The sequence below is a fragment of the Emydura macquarii genome, unplaced genomic scaffold (genome assembly GCF_026122565.2).
Source record: "Emydura macquarii macquarii isolate MOO-44397 ecotype Brisbane River unplaced genomic scaffold, CSIRO-AGI_Emac_v2 contig_3080, whole genome shotgun sequence".
Lineage (NCBI taxonomy): Eukaryota > Metazoa > Chordata > Testudines > Chelidae > Emydura > Emydura macquarii.
The window spans coordinates 813,850-830,631 of NW_027133217.1; the positions used below are offsets into that span (position 1 = coordinate 813,850).

Genomic DNA, 16,782 nt, shown 5'->3' on the forward strand with positions numbered 1-16,782 from the left:
CTGTGGTGTGTCACAGGCAGAGAATAGGGGACACTGGTGCATCAGTGCCCAAAGCCACCGCAATGACAGGGAAATGATTAAGTGATTAGACCTGGATAATCCTGGCAAGTGACTGGCACCGATAAGATGCAGAGGAAGGCAAAAAAGCCCAAACAAACAAAACAAAACAAAAAAAACCCACCCTAGAGTCACTGCCGATCTGACCTGGGAGAATATTCCTTCCTGAGCCCACATATGTTGATCAGTTTGATATGTGAGCAGGAACCAGACAGCCTGAGAGAGAAAATGTTCAGTATCACCTCAGAGCACCAGCCCACCTCATTCAGTATCCCACCTCCAGCTATGGCCATCCCTGATGCTTCAGAGGAAGGAGATTAAAAAACAACAACAAAAAGAATAAATGGAGCAGGAGAATTATTCCTGACCCCTGCAGGTGGCCAACTGAAACCCTGAAGCATGGGCTTTTAGGAACACAAGACATAAACCTGAAATTAACCCTTGGGCTGTTGAGCCCTGCCCCTACCACCACAAGCAACCCCATCATACAATTGCACTCACAAATTTGTCCAGCTCCCTCAAAACTAATTCAGTTGTTTGCCCACACAGCTCCTATTGGGAGGCTGTTCCAAAAGCTCCATCCTCTGATGGTTAGAAACCTTCCAGTTTCCAGCCTGACTTTGTTCATGGCCAGTTTATCCCCATTTGTTCTTCTGCCAACATTGTCTTTTAACATAAACAGCTCTTCACCCTCCCTGGTATTTAACCCATTGATGTATTTAGAGAGAGCGATCATATCTTCCCTCAGCCGTCTTGTTTGCTAGACTAAACAAGCCAAGCTCTTCCGCTCTCCTTTCATATGACAGGCCCTCCATTCCCCTGATCCTCCTTCTTGTTCTTCTCTGAACCTGTTCCACTTTGAATTCATCTGTTTTGAACATGGGTGAGCACAGTTCTACACAGTATTCCATATGAGGTCTTACCACAATGCCTTCTACAATGGCATTAATACTTCCCTATCTCTGCTTGCCTGATACATCCTAGGATTGGATTTGCCTTTTTCACAGCCTCACTACATGCATGGCTTAGCCATCTTGTGGCCAGTCCACACACCCAGGTCTGTCTCCTCCTTTGTGACTTCCAACAGATAAGCCCCCCACTTAGAAGCAGAAACTCTTATTATGACTGCACTTTGTACTACTGAATTTCATCCAGCTTCTGTCACTTCAGTCTTCAAGGTCATCCAGCCCTTCCTGTAGAACATTTATCTTCCTCTGTATTGATGATATCTCCCAACTAAGTATCATCAGCGGGATGCCTACTTTTTGTTCCAAGGTCATTAATACAAATATTGAATAACATTGGTCTCAAGACTGATCCTTAAGGAATTCACTAGTAACCTCCATCCAGTACAACAATTCATCTTTCAGCACAACCTGTTGCCTTCTCTCCTTTAGCCAGTTCCTTATCCTCCTTACAGTTCTTGTACTGCCCTGCATCTTCTCTAATTTAACTAATCATTTCCCTTGTGGTATTGTGTCAGATGTTTAACTGAAACCCAAGTATATTAGATCTGCTGTGCTCCCTTATCTAAAAAACAAACAAACAAATAACCCACTCTTGCGAGCTTTGGTTATCACTTGATTAGTCTCCTGCAAATGCAGCAGAATAACTAACGGCTTAATTACTTAATTACCAGCTGAAAACTCAATTTTAACTTCCTATTAAATTTCTGCCTTTTTATAATTATCTGCCCATGGCTATTAAACAAACAAACACAACAGCAGCAAAACAGACTGTACTTATGTAGCTGCTTTCATCAGAGGATCTCAGAGAGCTTTACAAATGGTAAGTAAGTATATTTTATATAGGGGATGGAGACAAGAGGCGTCAATCTTCCAATTGTCACAAGCCCAAGACATTGATCCTACATTTGTCTACATGTGGACAAATTTCAGAAAAGCTCTGCACAGACTCAGAGGTGCATCCACACATAGTCAGCTGCCAGATCATGACCCATCTGTAAAAGTAAAGATAATAAATAGTCATTGTCTCATTTGTTTGCGGGTTCCCAATTTAAGGCACTTTGTCCAGTGCCGTGCTTCAGCTACAAAGATTCATCAGCTTAGTCCGCATTGCCTGAATGATACTAATAAGAGCAGGTGGACATTTTTCAAACAAAACTTTTTGTTGTTGAAAAATGGACTTTTCTCTAAATGGAAATTATTTGCCAAAAAAAAAAAAAAAGAAAAGAAAAGAAAAAGTGACATTACAGAAGCTCGATTTTATGAACACCAAGCTGACAAATGAAAAAATAGTGAAAATAAAAATGACATAGTGAAAGTGAAGTTAATGAAGAACAAATTGACATTCCTTCACAGTCTGATGCCTTTGCATTGGAAATCACTTGGCAGTGGTTTGAAGGACAATAAGAAAGCAATGCAGTGTACCAGACAGCAACTTAAGCACTGTATCTACAATAACTTTGCAATGTTCAATTTTATGACTTTCTCAATGTTACAAACACCTCAATCCCCACTTAGTTTGTAAAAAGGGGCTCCAATGTATAGAAGTTTGTCAAGTTTTTGTGACTTTTTTGGTGTTATTTTTCCAGTAAAAATTTTTATCAAAATTGTTCATTAACCAAAAAGCTGTTTTTCAGTAAAGGAAAAATGTGAACATTTCGAAAAAGTTCTCAAAATTGCTCACCATCTAGCAGCTCCCATTGTGACATCTACTGCCAGATTTCGAAAATTGTGTGCTCATGGGGGAGGGGTGCTCGGGGGGGGGGGGGAGGAGAGAGGAGAGGGTGTTATGGGGTTATTTCCCATATTGGATGGGAAAATACGGTCATAAGTATTGCAGTGACAGCTCCTTGGTGCTGAGTTCTTGTAGGAAGTTCCCTGTTTTGAAATTTTCCATTCACCAAATACCAGAGCTTTTGTAACTAAAAATGTCAATAAACATTTCTATTAAAAGCAGAAAAAAGTAATGAAAAATTAAAAATGTCAGTAAATTTGGATGGGGGTGGAGGACTTTGGGTTTTTTTAAAAGGCCATTTTCCAAAAGAACTTAGCCACTTATTTTGGTCTCTCCAGGGGAGCTGAATAGATGTGTGCAGGAACTAGATTTTCACAGAAAATGCCACAATTTTGAATTTTTTCCATCCCAGAATGGAACAAAAACAAAAAAGTTTCATTATTTTACACAAAATAAAATTCTGAAAAACGTAGTTGTCGGTTAACTAAAACATTCTGTTTTGATAAAACTAAAACATTTAGTTCCTTATTTTGACTTTAAAAAACCCAACTTTTTATATAAAGACAATGAATTTTGTTTCAAAACAGAAAATCAAAAAGTTCCATACTGCAAACGTTGCAATTGGATGCTTTCACTTTATTGAAGTGCTTCATTTCCGTTTTTTAAAACAAAACTTTGTCTAAACGGACACGATTTTCAAAGTGTCGATTTCAGCAAAATGGCATCATTTTGTCAAAACCCATTTAAATGAAAAATTCCAGCCAGCTCTAAAGTGAAGCTCCTTTGAAACTCTGGTCCTGTGTGTCCTGGTGCCCCAGTTCTAACTAAATGGCAAAGATAATGAGCACAGTTTGTATAAAGAATGTGAGGAAACCTGGAAAGGACATGGACAGCCAGCTGAATTAGAGGAAGTTTCAGGGAGATAAATTGATACTTCAGTATTCTCGGGACATCCATTGATATGTTTTTATACTAGAGACAGAATTTCTGATATCCTCTGTTCCCCAGGGTCTGTCTACACTGCAATCAAGGGAGTAATAGGGGGAGGGGCGGTAACTGCAGCTCATGTACAGGTAGCAGCGAAGCCATGGCAGCATGAAGTTCAGCGTGAGTTGTGCAAGCCTGCCTGGGACCCGGGGTAATTACTCGGACAGCTAACCCATGCTGAAACCCAGATTGCTGCGGTTCACTACTATTGGAACCCGAGCTAGCTAGATCAAAGCCAGCTCAGGTATGTCTACACGAGCTGCAGTCACACTCTCTGACTGCAGCATAGACATGCCGACAATCTTAACAGCCAGATCCCGAGCTTCATCGCCTACACTGCAGTGTGGCTTCTTAAGCAGCGCACAGCTCGCACACATGACCAGTCACTTGGTTCTAAGTGCATCTTCCAGCTCAAAGGGGATAGGTCGACACACTTGCCACCAGCTTGAAACTGCAATAACTCAGCACTTAACCGATGGACACAGATGAGGGGCTAGATTCATCCTAGCTGGCACAGGCATGGAACCATCCAGGCTCAGGTGCATAAAGAGGAATTTTCTCCCCGCACAGAGCAGGTGGAATGGACACTGAGCACTCCACGCAAGCCCCAGCCAGGGATGTGATGAACCTGCACATCACTGCTGCCCTGGCTATGCCCCATTTCCAGCCAGTGCCACCTAGCCCCATGCGTATGCGGAGGAGGAGAAGAGAGATCGTTCCATTTTTGTTGCGCAAGACTCAACTCGGGTTTGCACCAGCGGCTGCATAAACCAAGGCTAACCACAGCTGAAGATTTGTGAGTGGGAAGTACTGTAAGACAGTAACAAACTGGCGTGTGGGCTTTTCAGTAACCACAGTCAGGTGCAAGCTCACAGCACGTTATCTAATGCAACTGCCTAAGGAGAGAGATCTGAAAACACTCAGATCATTTCCCTGGGTTTTGTTCACGTATTGTTTTGTTACAGTCAATTACACATGTAATACAACAGGTGCCTATATGATCATTTCGCTATTGCCGATGGCCATCGTCTTAATCCCACACACAGTCTTACCAGAAGAACGAGAATCACTGGGCCTTGATATATGTAATCTATGTACTTCCCTGGCTCCTTTCCAAACCAGCATCTGTAAGAGAAAACTATTGTTTACAAATATTAATGCATATCCCACATTCAGATTATGTACACCTCGGGGAGTTACGCACTTGTACCCCTGAAATGTTTTTCTGTTTAATTACATCTGCAACATACAATTGAGCCACTTTTCTCCTCTCAAAGCTTTTTTGTACACAGATCCGAGCCCCAATTTTTGCTGAATGCAGCCAAGTCATGTTCCCACTCAACCCTAGAAACATTTCCTGGAAACATGAGAAGGTTGCATGAGATCAGCGATAAAGGAGGGACCATCCTTACTGCAGATGCAGAACTTATGCTGCAAATTGTAACCCACTGTGTCAGAAAGAGGGCTCTTCCTTTGAATGAACCCTCCTCCCCATGTCCTCTCCCCATGTCCATGTCAGAGAGGACAAGCCATTGAAGTAGATCTCGTTAGGATGAAAGAAATATGAACACCTGCCCTCTGAATAATGCTAGTTAATATTCTCCCATGCATCCCTGATAGGACTTTACATAACTCAGATATCACTATTCTTTCATCATTGTTAATGAGACTTTTATTACTGCTCTTATCCTTACAGGCTGTCCATCACTGAAATTGCTATAGAAGTAGTTCTTCTCTTGTGGGTTGTTTCCACATGGTGCGTATAGTTCATCTCTTCTGGAAAGTAGCCAGATTCTACCACAGAGCTAACCACTGGATAAGATGTTTTCAATAATCCTAAATTAGATTTTTCCCTATATTGATCAAAGGCTTTAATGCAGGTGAAATAAGGAGCTTTTAATTTGGTTTTATGGAGTCATTCATTTTTTAAGCCTATCCATTCTTCCGTGCGGACTGCACAAATATCGATTTTATTATCTTTAGAGCTACACTGTTTCAACCACAAAAGTACTTCCAATCTGCCTTGGTTACATTTCAGATTGCTTCCCCAAACCAACACTGATGTGCTGACATTTTGTCCTTGACTATGAACAGTCCATAGGAACTTTTGGAGATATTTCCCCCTAGTTATCTGAATATTTTTGGAGGCTGCTGTTTGTTGGGTATTTCACATTCTGAATTTGGTTTGTTAGATTAGATCCTATAAGAGAAGTCCCATGTTATTTCTCCAGGTCTGGATAGGCTGAGAATATCTCATGTGATTGTAAGAGTTTGTCTGTCTTGGCAGAGCTGATTCCATTTAATTTCTCAGAAACAAGAATCAAGGTTTACTTTGACCCTTACATTTGCACAGATTTATATAGTTCAAATTTCAGCCATTATTTCTGTATGTTTTCAGCATATGGAAAGACTTTCTGGAACAGTCACGGACAGAATTTAGTCTGAACATTTGGGCTGACTCATTCAGAAGGAGTTAGAGTTAAGCAGACTTTTGATTTAAAAATGTTTTGATCTGTGCTTAAATTTTTCCATTTAGTAGGCGGTATTAGATGTACCATCTGATTAAACAAATTTAATGTCCTAGAAAATTCTTTCATATTTATAGCAATCAGCAAAGCACTGACAAACCATTCATCTCTTGCTTTTCTTTCAGTTCATTAAATTATGCTAAGTCTCACCCTGTATATAACATGAATATAAATGTACAGAACATATTTCATTTAACAGCTTTATTCCTTTATCAGCTATTCATTTATATGCATTTTATTGTGTCTGTATGATTGTATGGGTAAGATCTCCTGGATAACAGCACCCTTGGTGCACCCAATGTCTCAGTCACTGATAGAATGCACAAGTACACACATCTTCAGCTTCTCTGATAAGTGACAGCTCTGAAGAGCTGACATTACAAAAGTTTCATGCTGCAGCTCATAGGCATTTCTGGATACTAGTAACGTGGGCAGATGACTGGATGCTTTGTGGTCTTGTCCAATATAAAATCATTTGAAGTAATGGCATTGATCTCAAAAGTCTGTTCATGGGGCATAGCAGTGTGCGCAAAGTTGTTGTACTGCAGTGCAAATGTGATTGGAGGCCAGGTACATAGGGGTGCAAGAAAGGCTAAGCACTAGACTTCATCCTCCATATCAAGTGATCCCCTGTGTGTAATCCCCTAATGTAATCCCCTGTGTGGCCACTGCCTTATTTGCAAGCATATAAACTTATAAAGTTTGCAGATCATACCAAACTGGGAGAGGTTGCACATGCTTTGGAAGATTGGATTAAAATTTGAAATGATCTGGACAAACTGAAGAAATGGTCTGAAATAAATAGGATGAAATTCAATAAGGACAAATGCAAAGTACTCCACTTAGGAAGGAACGGTCAGTTGTACACACACAAAATGGGAAATGATTGCCTAGGAAAGAGTACTGCAGAAAGGGATCTGGGGGTCATAGTGGATCACAAGCTAAATATGAGTCAACAGTGTAACACTGTTGCTAAAAAGGCAAACATCATTCTGGGATGTATTGGCAGAAGTATTGTAAGAAAGACACGAGAAGTAATTCTTCCGCTGTACTCTACACTGATAAGGCCTCAACTGGAGTACTGCGTCCAGTTTAGAGCGCTACATTTCAGGAAAGATGTGGACAAACTGGAGAAAGTCCAAAGAGCAACAAAAACGATGAAAAGTCTAGAAAACATGACCTATGGGGGAAGATGGAAAAAACTGAGTACGTTCAGTCTGGAGAAGACAAGACTGAGAGGGGACACGAAAACAGTTTTCAAGTACATAAAAGGTTGTTACAAGGAGGAGGGAGAAAAATTGTTCTCATTAACCTCTGAGGACAGGACAAGAGGCAATGCTCTTAAACTGCAGCAAAAGTGGTTTAGGTTGAACATCAGGAAAAGTTTCCTAACTATCATGGTAGTTAAGAACTGGAATAAATTTCCTGAAGATATAGGCCCCAGCACGATGATATAGGCCTGAACCAGAGCAGGCTTGGACCCTGGACACATATTTGAAGCTTAAGGGTTAATCCTCACACTGAGAAAGAATAAAATTAGGCATTATAGATAGGAATGTTCCGGACACATTGATTGTTTGTTTATGCCACCCCAGGCTCCACTATCATAACTGACTGCTTGAACATATGAGTGAGAACATCCTGCCTAAACATTTTGTGATTTAACATTTATGACACATTAGGGCCCTGTTTCTGAAAATCTACGTATGAATGTTTGGGAACATCCTGAAATCTAATTGTGATAATTTACAAGTGAAGTAAAGGGCCCAATGAGTATCAGGAATGTGGTTGATGTGTAAATCATGGGGCAATGAGACGGCAAATAAGATTTCTTTTATTTCCTTTTAGTAAAATTGGTATTAATAGAATTGGTGTAGATATAAGGATTTTATTATGTTAGTAAGTAAGTAGAAGATAATGTACCAATGTAATGGGACAAGACTGTAATGATTTTTAGTAAGCATGAATGAGGAGTGAATGCAGTTTGAGTCTGCTGAGATAAGACGGCAAGGAAGTAATTGCTGAGGTAATGGTTCTCAGCCTCCAAGGGCAGGAGGGAGAGAAGATGCTTTTGTTTAAGGAACTTTTACAACCCGGATGGCCGAAGATCAAGATAACCCCGGAAAACTGGGGAGTTAACACTCAAGGACAGGAACAAGACAAAGTGTGAAACAGGAATGAAAGAATAATGGGAAAGCTGTCACTTGCGATATCAAACGTAATTGACAATTACTACAAACAAGGAGATGATCTGACATGACAAAATCCGTAGACCCGAATGGGGATGGATAAGTATAAAAATGGGGTGAAGAAACCTGGACTTTGGGTTCGTTCTGCAAACCCCAAGGAGCATTGTGTCGCGACCGACAGAGCTTGGCTCCGTCCTCGTGTCTGATTCACCTGGCCAGTGATTCAGCTCGAGCAACACAGAGGCTGGTAATTATATCCCTCCTGCAGAACTGTGTGTGTGTGTGTGTGTGTGTGTGTGTTTTAGGCAATTGCTTTTTCAAATATTTTCTGTATTCTGTATAATAAACATGGCATACTGCGTTGTCCCCTGAATAAGATCCTGCTGTTTATTTCATAAGTGTAACAGAAAGAGATTGTGGAATCTCCATCATCGGAGATTTTTAAGAGAGGTTGGACAGACACCTGTCAGGGATGGTCTAGATAATGTTTGGTCCAGCCTTGAGTGCAGCTGATGGACTAGAAGACCTCTCAAGGTCCCTTCCAGTTCTACTATACTCTGATTCTATATGGGGCAAAAAGGAATGGAGCATGGGCAAAGAATGGGCGTGTCTGTGAGGAGAAGGAGCTTAAGCATGACCCCTATTTGTTCATGCAGCAGAATTATTACTGTTACTAGGCAGGGAGAACTTGGCAGCCCTGTACAATTGCTCTCAGTGTAAGATCAGATTGCCTTGTACTTCCTGCCCTGCCAGTCACATTTTACCTTGTCCTTATATGTATAGCACCTGCACTGCCCAGGATTCTGGCCAGTATGTGGGCACTATGTTTAATATGATTAAGTTGTAATCCATCGAAGACTGATCTTGGAAGCTTTACTACCCAGTTATGTGAATTCAAGAAGCCAAACCCTTAACACAGTAGTTTTTAACCCAGTCACACTGAAGGAGTTTTGACTGTTCAGGAAGGATTTCTGGATTTGGCCCAGGAGTTTTAGACAAGCCTCTAAACTTCTGGGCGTTCATTCAAATTGAGCACTGAACTTTTTGAAGCTCTGAGTTCTGCAGATCAATGGGAATGAGACAGCCCCAAATCTGTTCACTTTCATCTCCATAGTCTATGCCACTTTTAGCACAATTTGTTCTGGCACTGGGTATGTTTAAGCTGTCTGGTAACTTATTTATGTAGAACCACATAAATACAACCGTTAGCATCACTTACTGTTCATTTTCATAATACAGCTTGCCAATGGCCCAGGCAATAATGATTGGGCAAGGAATACCTAAAAAAAGAAAAAAGAGTAAATCATAATCCACACACATATAGAGATCTATCAGTATGTATGTGTGTAGGGGGGAGGAGAGACGGGGGGAGGGGGGGGGGCATAAGGAGTGATATTGACACCTGCCTTTGGTCATGGACTATAGCAACTGCAGATGAATCAGGTCTCACTAGTCTTATGTAAAAGAAATAGAAATCCTAACAAGACAAGAGCTTTACATAGCTTTAGTGCCATTGTTCTAGAAAAGGCAGATTATTAAAACTACAACAACAACAAAAAAGGCTATTTAAGAAATAACAGGAGATTCTGGATGAATCATAAAATGTTTTCTTCATTCCGCAAAATACCTTAAAGGCAGGTTCAGTTTGCTGGGGGATTTATTATCTCAGTTGTATTACCAGGCTGCAACCTGCTTATGGTTCTACTGCACCTTGTGGATTGTGTGGGAATCTCTGAAATTAGCCTTCCCGAGGTAGAGGGCAGCGTGGAGGAATTCTCTCGAGGTTTAGATCTTGCCCCATTTGGATGTTATTCTGGCAGTCTCTGAAGAATGCAATTTCTCCCAGCTGCACTGGTATGTTCCATGATCTCCAACACACCATGTGTCCTGTCGTTGACTTTTTTAAAATAAATGATTCGGAAATCTCATTATGCCCATGTGTTTGCTTTATATGTCTTTCTCCCACTAACCTGGAATGCACTAAGGCAGATGCACCATTGCTCACTGGGAATTTAATCTCCTTGCATGTGACTGAGTACATCTGTAAGTTTCCTGTCCCTGTGCCGCTGTTGCCTCTGCTTTCACTCCTGCTGCTTTATCTTGTACTTCATGCCCAGATTTAGTGGGCCAGACCCTCGCCCCCATTATGTTTAGTTTGTGCCAGTCCCTTGGCATGAAGCTGATGTGAAGTTGACTGATGGAGAATTCCCATCACACAGAGGGAATCCCAAGGTGGCATAGAGTCAGTGTAGTCAGCTCTGTGCCACTCCAGTGACCCCTGGTCCGTGGAGGAGCTGGCACAGTTTACAGCAGTACTACAACTCCTCTGACTTATGTGAAACAGGGAGGGAACAAAACCAGCTGCAGTATCAGAGGAGCAAACAGCTTATTTGTGATCCTGCTTCTCCTTAGCTGAACTGAGCAGTTAGTTGGAGCAGCTGAGAACGTGGCCCAGTAAAATGGTTGGAACACAGTAAAGTCATCCTGGGACTAACCTCTCACTCACACCTGAGTCTTTGCCCCCCTGGAATTCCAGAGGGTGAACTCTGGATTCACACCCATGTAAGTGAGAGAAGAATCAGGAGACTTTTCCAACCTTATTCATACAGTGCTTTCAAATCGGCCTCTTCAGTGTTGTCAAACATCCCTCATAAATCAGGCAAAAAGGCATCTCCAGGGCCGCCCAGTGTGCTGGCTACCAGGTCAGCATTGCATTGCACGTCAGCCGCTCCAACGTTTGTGCCCAGGCATAGTCCCCAATGCAGTGAGCCACATAAGCATGTCCTTAATTCCCATTCAAGTCAATGGGATTCAGGTACATGCTTATGTGCGTTGCTGAATGCTGGTCTAGAGCTGCGCATTAACCTGCAAAATGCTGACATTTCCGTAGAATGTGGCCAAGTTACAGAGACAGCGTGGCCCAGAACTGCAGTGGAAGCCATCAGGCATGGGGGTAAGGTGCACATTTTTCAACTTAACGCTCAGGTGTGATTGGGACAGTGATTCTGATCTGACCTACCCCCCTGAGAAGACGGATTCTCCTTGTTCAGTGACTCAAGAAGGCAGTGCGCTTTCCGTTCTCACAGGCCATTGCTAGGGGTTGGGAACGGCTGAGGAAGCGTCCATGCCCTTGTTGCTAGATAAGAACGTTTTGCTCTTCCTGGCCAAAGCCTTGGTGGAGTGGAGATCAGAGACCTGGGTGGGGGCTTCGCAAGAGGTGAAGCAGAAAGCAGGGCAGAGTGAGTGAATCGGGAAATGATCTAAAAGGGCAAGAGGAAGCGTGTGCTCAATATGTGGCACTGGTGCAGGGGCAATCAGAGACCTGTATGTCTCAGGACTAGTGTCAAGGACTAGGCAAGCTATCTGGACCTTGGATGGGGCCACATAGGTTCGGGGCACTGCTTACTCAGAGATGGGGGTGGGGTAGGAATATTGGCAACGGCGAGGTCCCCTCACACTTTGCCCAGTACAGCTGATCTGCGGGTCGTAATTTAAATAGGACACCAGTGGATTATTAATTCCTGGGAAGCAGTTTTCCCAGGGACCTACAGTTCCCTTCCTGTGCATCTCCTGAGGTTGCACAGCCACGTGCTACCTTTTATTAAAGACTGTGTCTTCGGAAGACACTGGCCCCTACTGACCTCACAGGCAGCTGCAATGTTCTGTCTGCACAGAAAGAGGCCCAATTAATGCCATCCTGAAATGTTTTCCCTTCTGTCTGATTTGTTTTGTCTGTCTCGAGGCTGTAAGAGCCTGTAAGGTCAGAGACAACGTCTTCTGTTTCCTGCTGTGCTGAGTGCATGATGATGTTAAACAAATGCATAACAAAGGGACAACGTAGGCGCTGTTGATCACCCTGAAGTAACGGCACCTTGAAATGGCTGAACCTTGCACACAACCCCGATGCTCCCACCTTATCCCCAGCTATGGTTGGGAATAAAATCAAAGTGATCTGAGAGAATGATGCAGACCTTAGTCATAATCTTTCACTCATTGGCCCGTGTTGAGCTGTGTCATTAAAGTATATTTAAATATCAACATTTAACTCAATTTACTAAATGGGGTGGGATTTGAATGACAACAATATCACCTCTCTTTGATTTCTTTTTTGTCTGTCTTGGTTATATTGCTTCTTTAACACAGACAGCCAAATAATACAGTAGCGGTAAAGCACGCAGCACTTACACCATCCTATGAAGAGGAAGACCCATTTCCTCAGCTTATCTGTGGAGTAAGTCATCACTATTGCGGTGTGTAAGTAGCAGCCTTCCACAAACATCCAGAAGAAGTTGGTCACCACAAAATAATTGTAGATCATTGTGATACACCGACACCAGGGCTGGAACAGAAATATCCAAGAGCATGTTAAATCACAGGTGGGTTGTTTTTTTTTAATTGCGCAGCATTGGACTAACACTACTCCTATGAAAGTCAATGGCAAAACTCAGATTCCAAGGTCACAAAGGTCCATTGTGATCACCTAGTCTGACCTCCTGTATAACACAAGCCGGAGAATAATTCCTAGGAAAATAATAATTCCTAGGAAAATAATAATAAAATAAAAAATAAAATAAAAAATAAAAAAAAATAAAAATAATAATTCCTAGGAAAACATCCAATCTTGATTGAAAAATTGTCAGTGATAGTTTCCACCACGACTGTTGGTAAGTTGTTCCAATGGTTAATTACTCTCACTTAAAATGTTACGCCTTAGTTCTAACCTGAATTTGTCTAGCTTTAACTTCCAGACATTGGTTTGTATTATACCTTTCTCTGCTAGATTGAAGAGTTTATTATTAAATATTTGTTTCCCATGTAGGTACTTACAGACTGAAATCAACTCACCCTTTAATCCTTTGTTAAACTAAATAGATTGTACTCCTTGAGTCCATCACTACAAGGCAGGTTTTCTAATCCTTAATCATTCTTGTGACTCTTCTTTGAATGCTGTCCAATTTTATCAACATCCTTCTTGAATTGTGGGCCCCAAAATTGGACACAGTATTCCACCAGCAGACCCACCTCTTTATGAATCCAGGGATTGCATCAGGCTTTTGGCCACACCATTGCACTGGGAACTCATATTCAGCTGATTATTCACCACTGCCCCCAAATCTTTTTCACTGTCACTGTTTCCAAGGATAGAGTCCCTCATCCAATAAGTACAGCCTACATTCTTTCTTCCTACGTGTATACATTTACCCATATTAAAACACATTGTTTGTTTGAGCCCATCTTATCAAGCAATCCAGATTGATCTCTATCAGTGACCTTCATTATTTACCATTCTCCCAATTTTTATGTCAAATGCAAACTTTATTTTACGTTTTATTCCAGATCATTCAAAAAAATTTTAAATAGCAAAGAGCCAAGAACTGATCCCTGCAGCATGACATTAGAAACACACCTGTTTGGTGATGATTCCCCATTTACAATTACGTTTTGAGGCCTATCATTTAGCCAGTTTTTAATCCATTTAATGTGTGCCATGTTAAATTGTATATCTTTCTAGTTTTTTAATCAAAATGTCAGAAGTATCAAGTCAAATGCCTTACAGCAGTGTAAGTATAGTACACGAACACAGTTGTGTTTATTAATCAGACTTAAAGTCTCATCAGACGTTGTTGACATTAATAATATTACACTCCTTTAATTCTATATTAATTGAGTCCCGTATCAGCTACTCCATTATCTTGTCCGTGATCACCATCAGATTGACAGGCCTATAATTACCTTGCTCATCCTATTTATTCTTTTAAAATATTGGTGCATTAGCTTTCTTCCAGGCTTCTGGAAATTCCTCAGTGTTCAAAAACTTATTGAAAATTAACATTAACAGTCCAGCAAGCACCTCAGCCAGCTCTTTTAAAACTCTTGGATGCAAGTTATCTGGACCTACTGATTTAAAAATGTAACTTTAGTAGCTGCTGTTTAACATCCTCCTAAGATACTAGTGGAATGGAAAGAGTGTTTTCATATGATATGACGGCATCATCCATTTTTCTCCCAGAGGACTTCAAAGGGAGTAAAGTTAGGAGTAAAGTGCTGAGTGCTTTCGAATAGCTCACTCAATATATATATATATATATATATAGAAAATGGGCATTCTGCGTGCATACTGGTCTGGGACTCCCAGCACCAGATTCAAAGGTGATGTGGCAGGGCGACTGATTTAAGTCTTAGATGGTGTAACCTACAAACTAAAAGCTGGAAGAAAGTGTAAAAAAGGCAGGAGTTAATTTCTAATGCTTACTTTATTTACACTGAAGGCAGGGAACTCCACTAGCACGTAATAAGAGATGGTCTATTTTAATTTCCACCTTTTATCCTCTCCTGTTAGTTGCTTTTCTTATTATAGCCCTGACACTGGCTCCTCAGCCAGTCAGTCACATCACTTCTGAATTCAGACTCTGAACTGATCATACCATGGGTCCCTGGAAAGACAGTTTCCCCCCCAGATTTGCAGTAAAGTCACAGCTAGAGGAACAAAGGATTTGCCACATTCAAGGTAGTGGTTAGTCAGTCATTCCCAGCCTCCTGCAATGCTCGTTCAAGCTCTCATCATCTTGTGTCTCAGTTACTGCAGCATCCGTTTCTGTCATTTGACAAATGCAATGTTGCTCCACTCATCTGCGTTCCAAATGCTGCTGCAGAGATCATTTACCTAGCCTGTCACTTCAACCATGTCACCCCCCTCGCTCTATCCCTCCATTGCTCCCCCTTCTCCATTGCATCAGACATAAGCTATTTGGTTTCATTAAGGCCCTTCATGGCCCGTCGCCACCTGACCTATCATCTCTCTCTCACTATCAAGAGGTTGACTCTAGCCTGTGGTCAGCCAGTCATACCAGCCTCCATCACCCACTCATTACATTTTCAATCACGTATCTTTGTGCTTTCTCCCATGTGGCCCCTCACACCTGGCCAGAGTGCTCCATCAACCTGCATAAAGACACCTCATTGCTCTCCCTCAAATCCTGCCTTAAATCTCTCCTCTGCCGTGATGCCTACAAAAAAGCTTGACGGTGGCTAGGAGACCATTGCCTAGCAAGCGGGCCAATGTCTCTCTCATTGTTTCCTTGTACACCCACCTGCCTGTATCTGTTGTCTCTTGTCTTATACTTAGACTGTCAGCTCTTTGGGTCAGTGTTTTTGTTCTGTGTTGGTACAGCACCTAGCACGATGGGGTCCGGGTCCCGAACTAGGGCTTCTAAGTGCTGCTGCTGCAAGAAGATGACAATGATGCTTCAGAGGAAGATAACCCTTCCTCACGCATAGAATATCATGATGGTGGCTGTTTCGGCAGTGCTATATATGTAGGGCTGGGAGAATTCCTTCCTGCCCCAGTAGACAATCGGCATATCCCCAGAAGCATGAGATTTGATTACCTATATCTAGTATTCTGCGTTTTCAGTTTTTATCGATTTTGACTGATCAATTACTGCTTTTTTTTTTAATTAAAGGAGTACCGTTTTTATTGGTTTATGCCTGTTTGTCAATCCACACGGTATTTTTGGGGTACTTATTTTTGCTAAATGCTAATTGTTGTGTCCTGCAGCTCTGAGACTGAAGCAGTTCCACAGTGTAAAACACAGAACACACGCGCGGTGGAGGTTGGAAAATCAAGCAACGTTAATATCACGCTGTGATTGACTGCTTGTCTATTTCTTTGTGTCCATTTAGCGTGGTGCTGAATTTAAACAAATCAGTCCTCTACAGATAAAGATATGTAATGCCCCCTATCCACCTGGTTACCTCCTTTAGCACCAATCTCCTTATGGGTTTGGATGGATAAGCCTGGGTTCCTCTGGATACCCACACAACCAATCCTGCCCTTTCCCCTCCCTCCCCCGCCCCAGGACTCCCAGGCATCTGACCGCCTTTTGGTCAGACTAGCTCGTCTTCCTGGGCTTTGCCTTGTTAATAATTTGACTCTGCCCCTTCCTCTGAGCAGGCATGCCTGCAATCCTTCCCGAAACCCACAGGGGCCCCTGCTGTTCTACTTAATGTTTTTCCTCTTTCCCTCTGGGTTGCCTAGCAGACTGAGTCTGCCCTTGGTTTCTCCTTCCTACTAGAGACAATGTGCCTCTCCCTGAATTATCAGCACACACAGTCTCAGGAACCTAGGTCTGCTCCTTGGGGGTTACAGATAGATAAGATAGAAAGGTAAACACAGGGCGAAGATGCAAATGTATGCTTGAATACCAACAAGAAAATCACGGCTCAGAAATTTTCCAGAAAAAGTAAAAACAGGAGTGAAGAGGATGCACTGCACTGCAAGTACTGCAACATTAAACAAAGGAGCACGCTGAAAGCAAGAG

General features: G+C 42.0%; 1 protein-coding gene across 1 annotated transcript in view; it reads right to left on the bottom strand.

The window, feature by feature from the left end:
- CRHR2 (corticotropin releasing hormone receptor 2) overlaps positions 1-16,782 on the bottom strand; it is a 237,009-nt gene that overhangs the window by 43,053 nt on the left and 177,174 nt on the right. The window contains exons 7-9 of the mRNA XM_067530389.1: positions 12,647-12,800; positions 9,681-9,741; positions 4,797-4,869 (exon numbers count right to left, since the gene is read on the bottom strand). Of these exons, the coding sequence (XP_067386490.1) occupies positions 4,797-4,869; positions 9,681-9,741; positions 12,647-12,800 (288 nt within the window). The remainder of the gene's footprint in view (positions 1-4,796; positions 4,870-9,680; positions 9,742-12,646; positions 12,801-16,782) is intronic.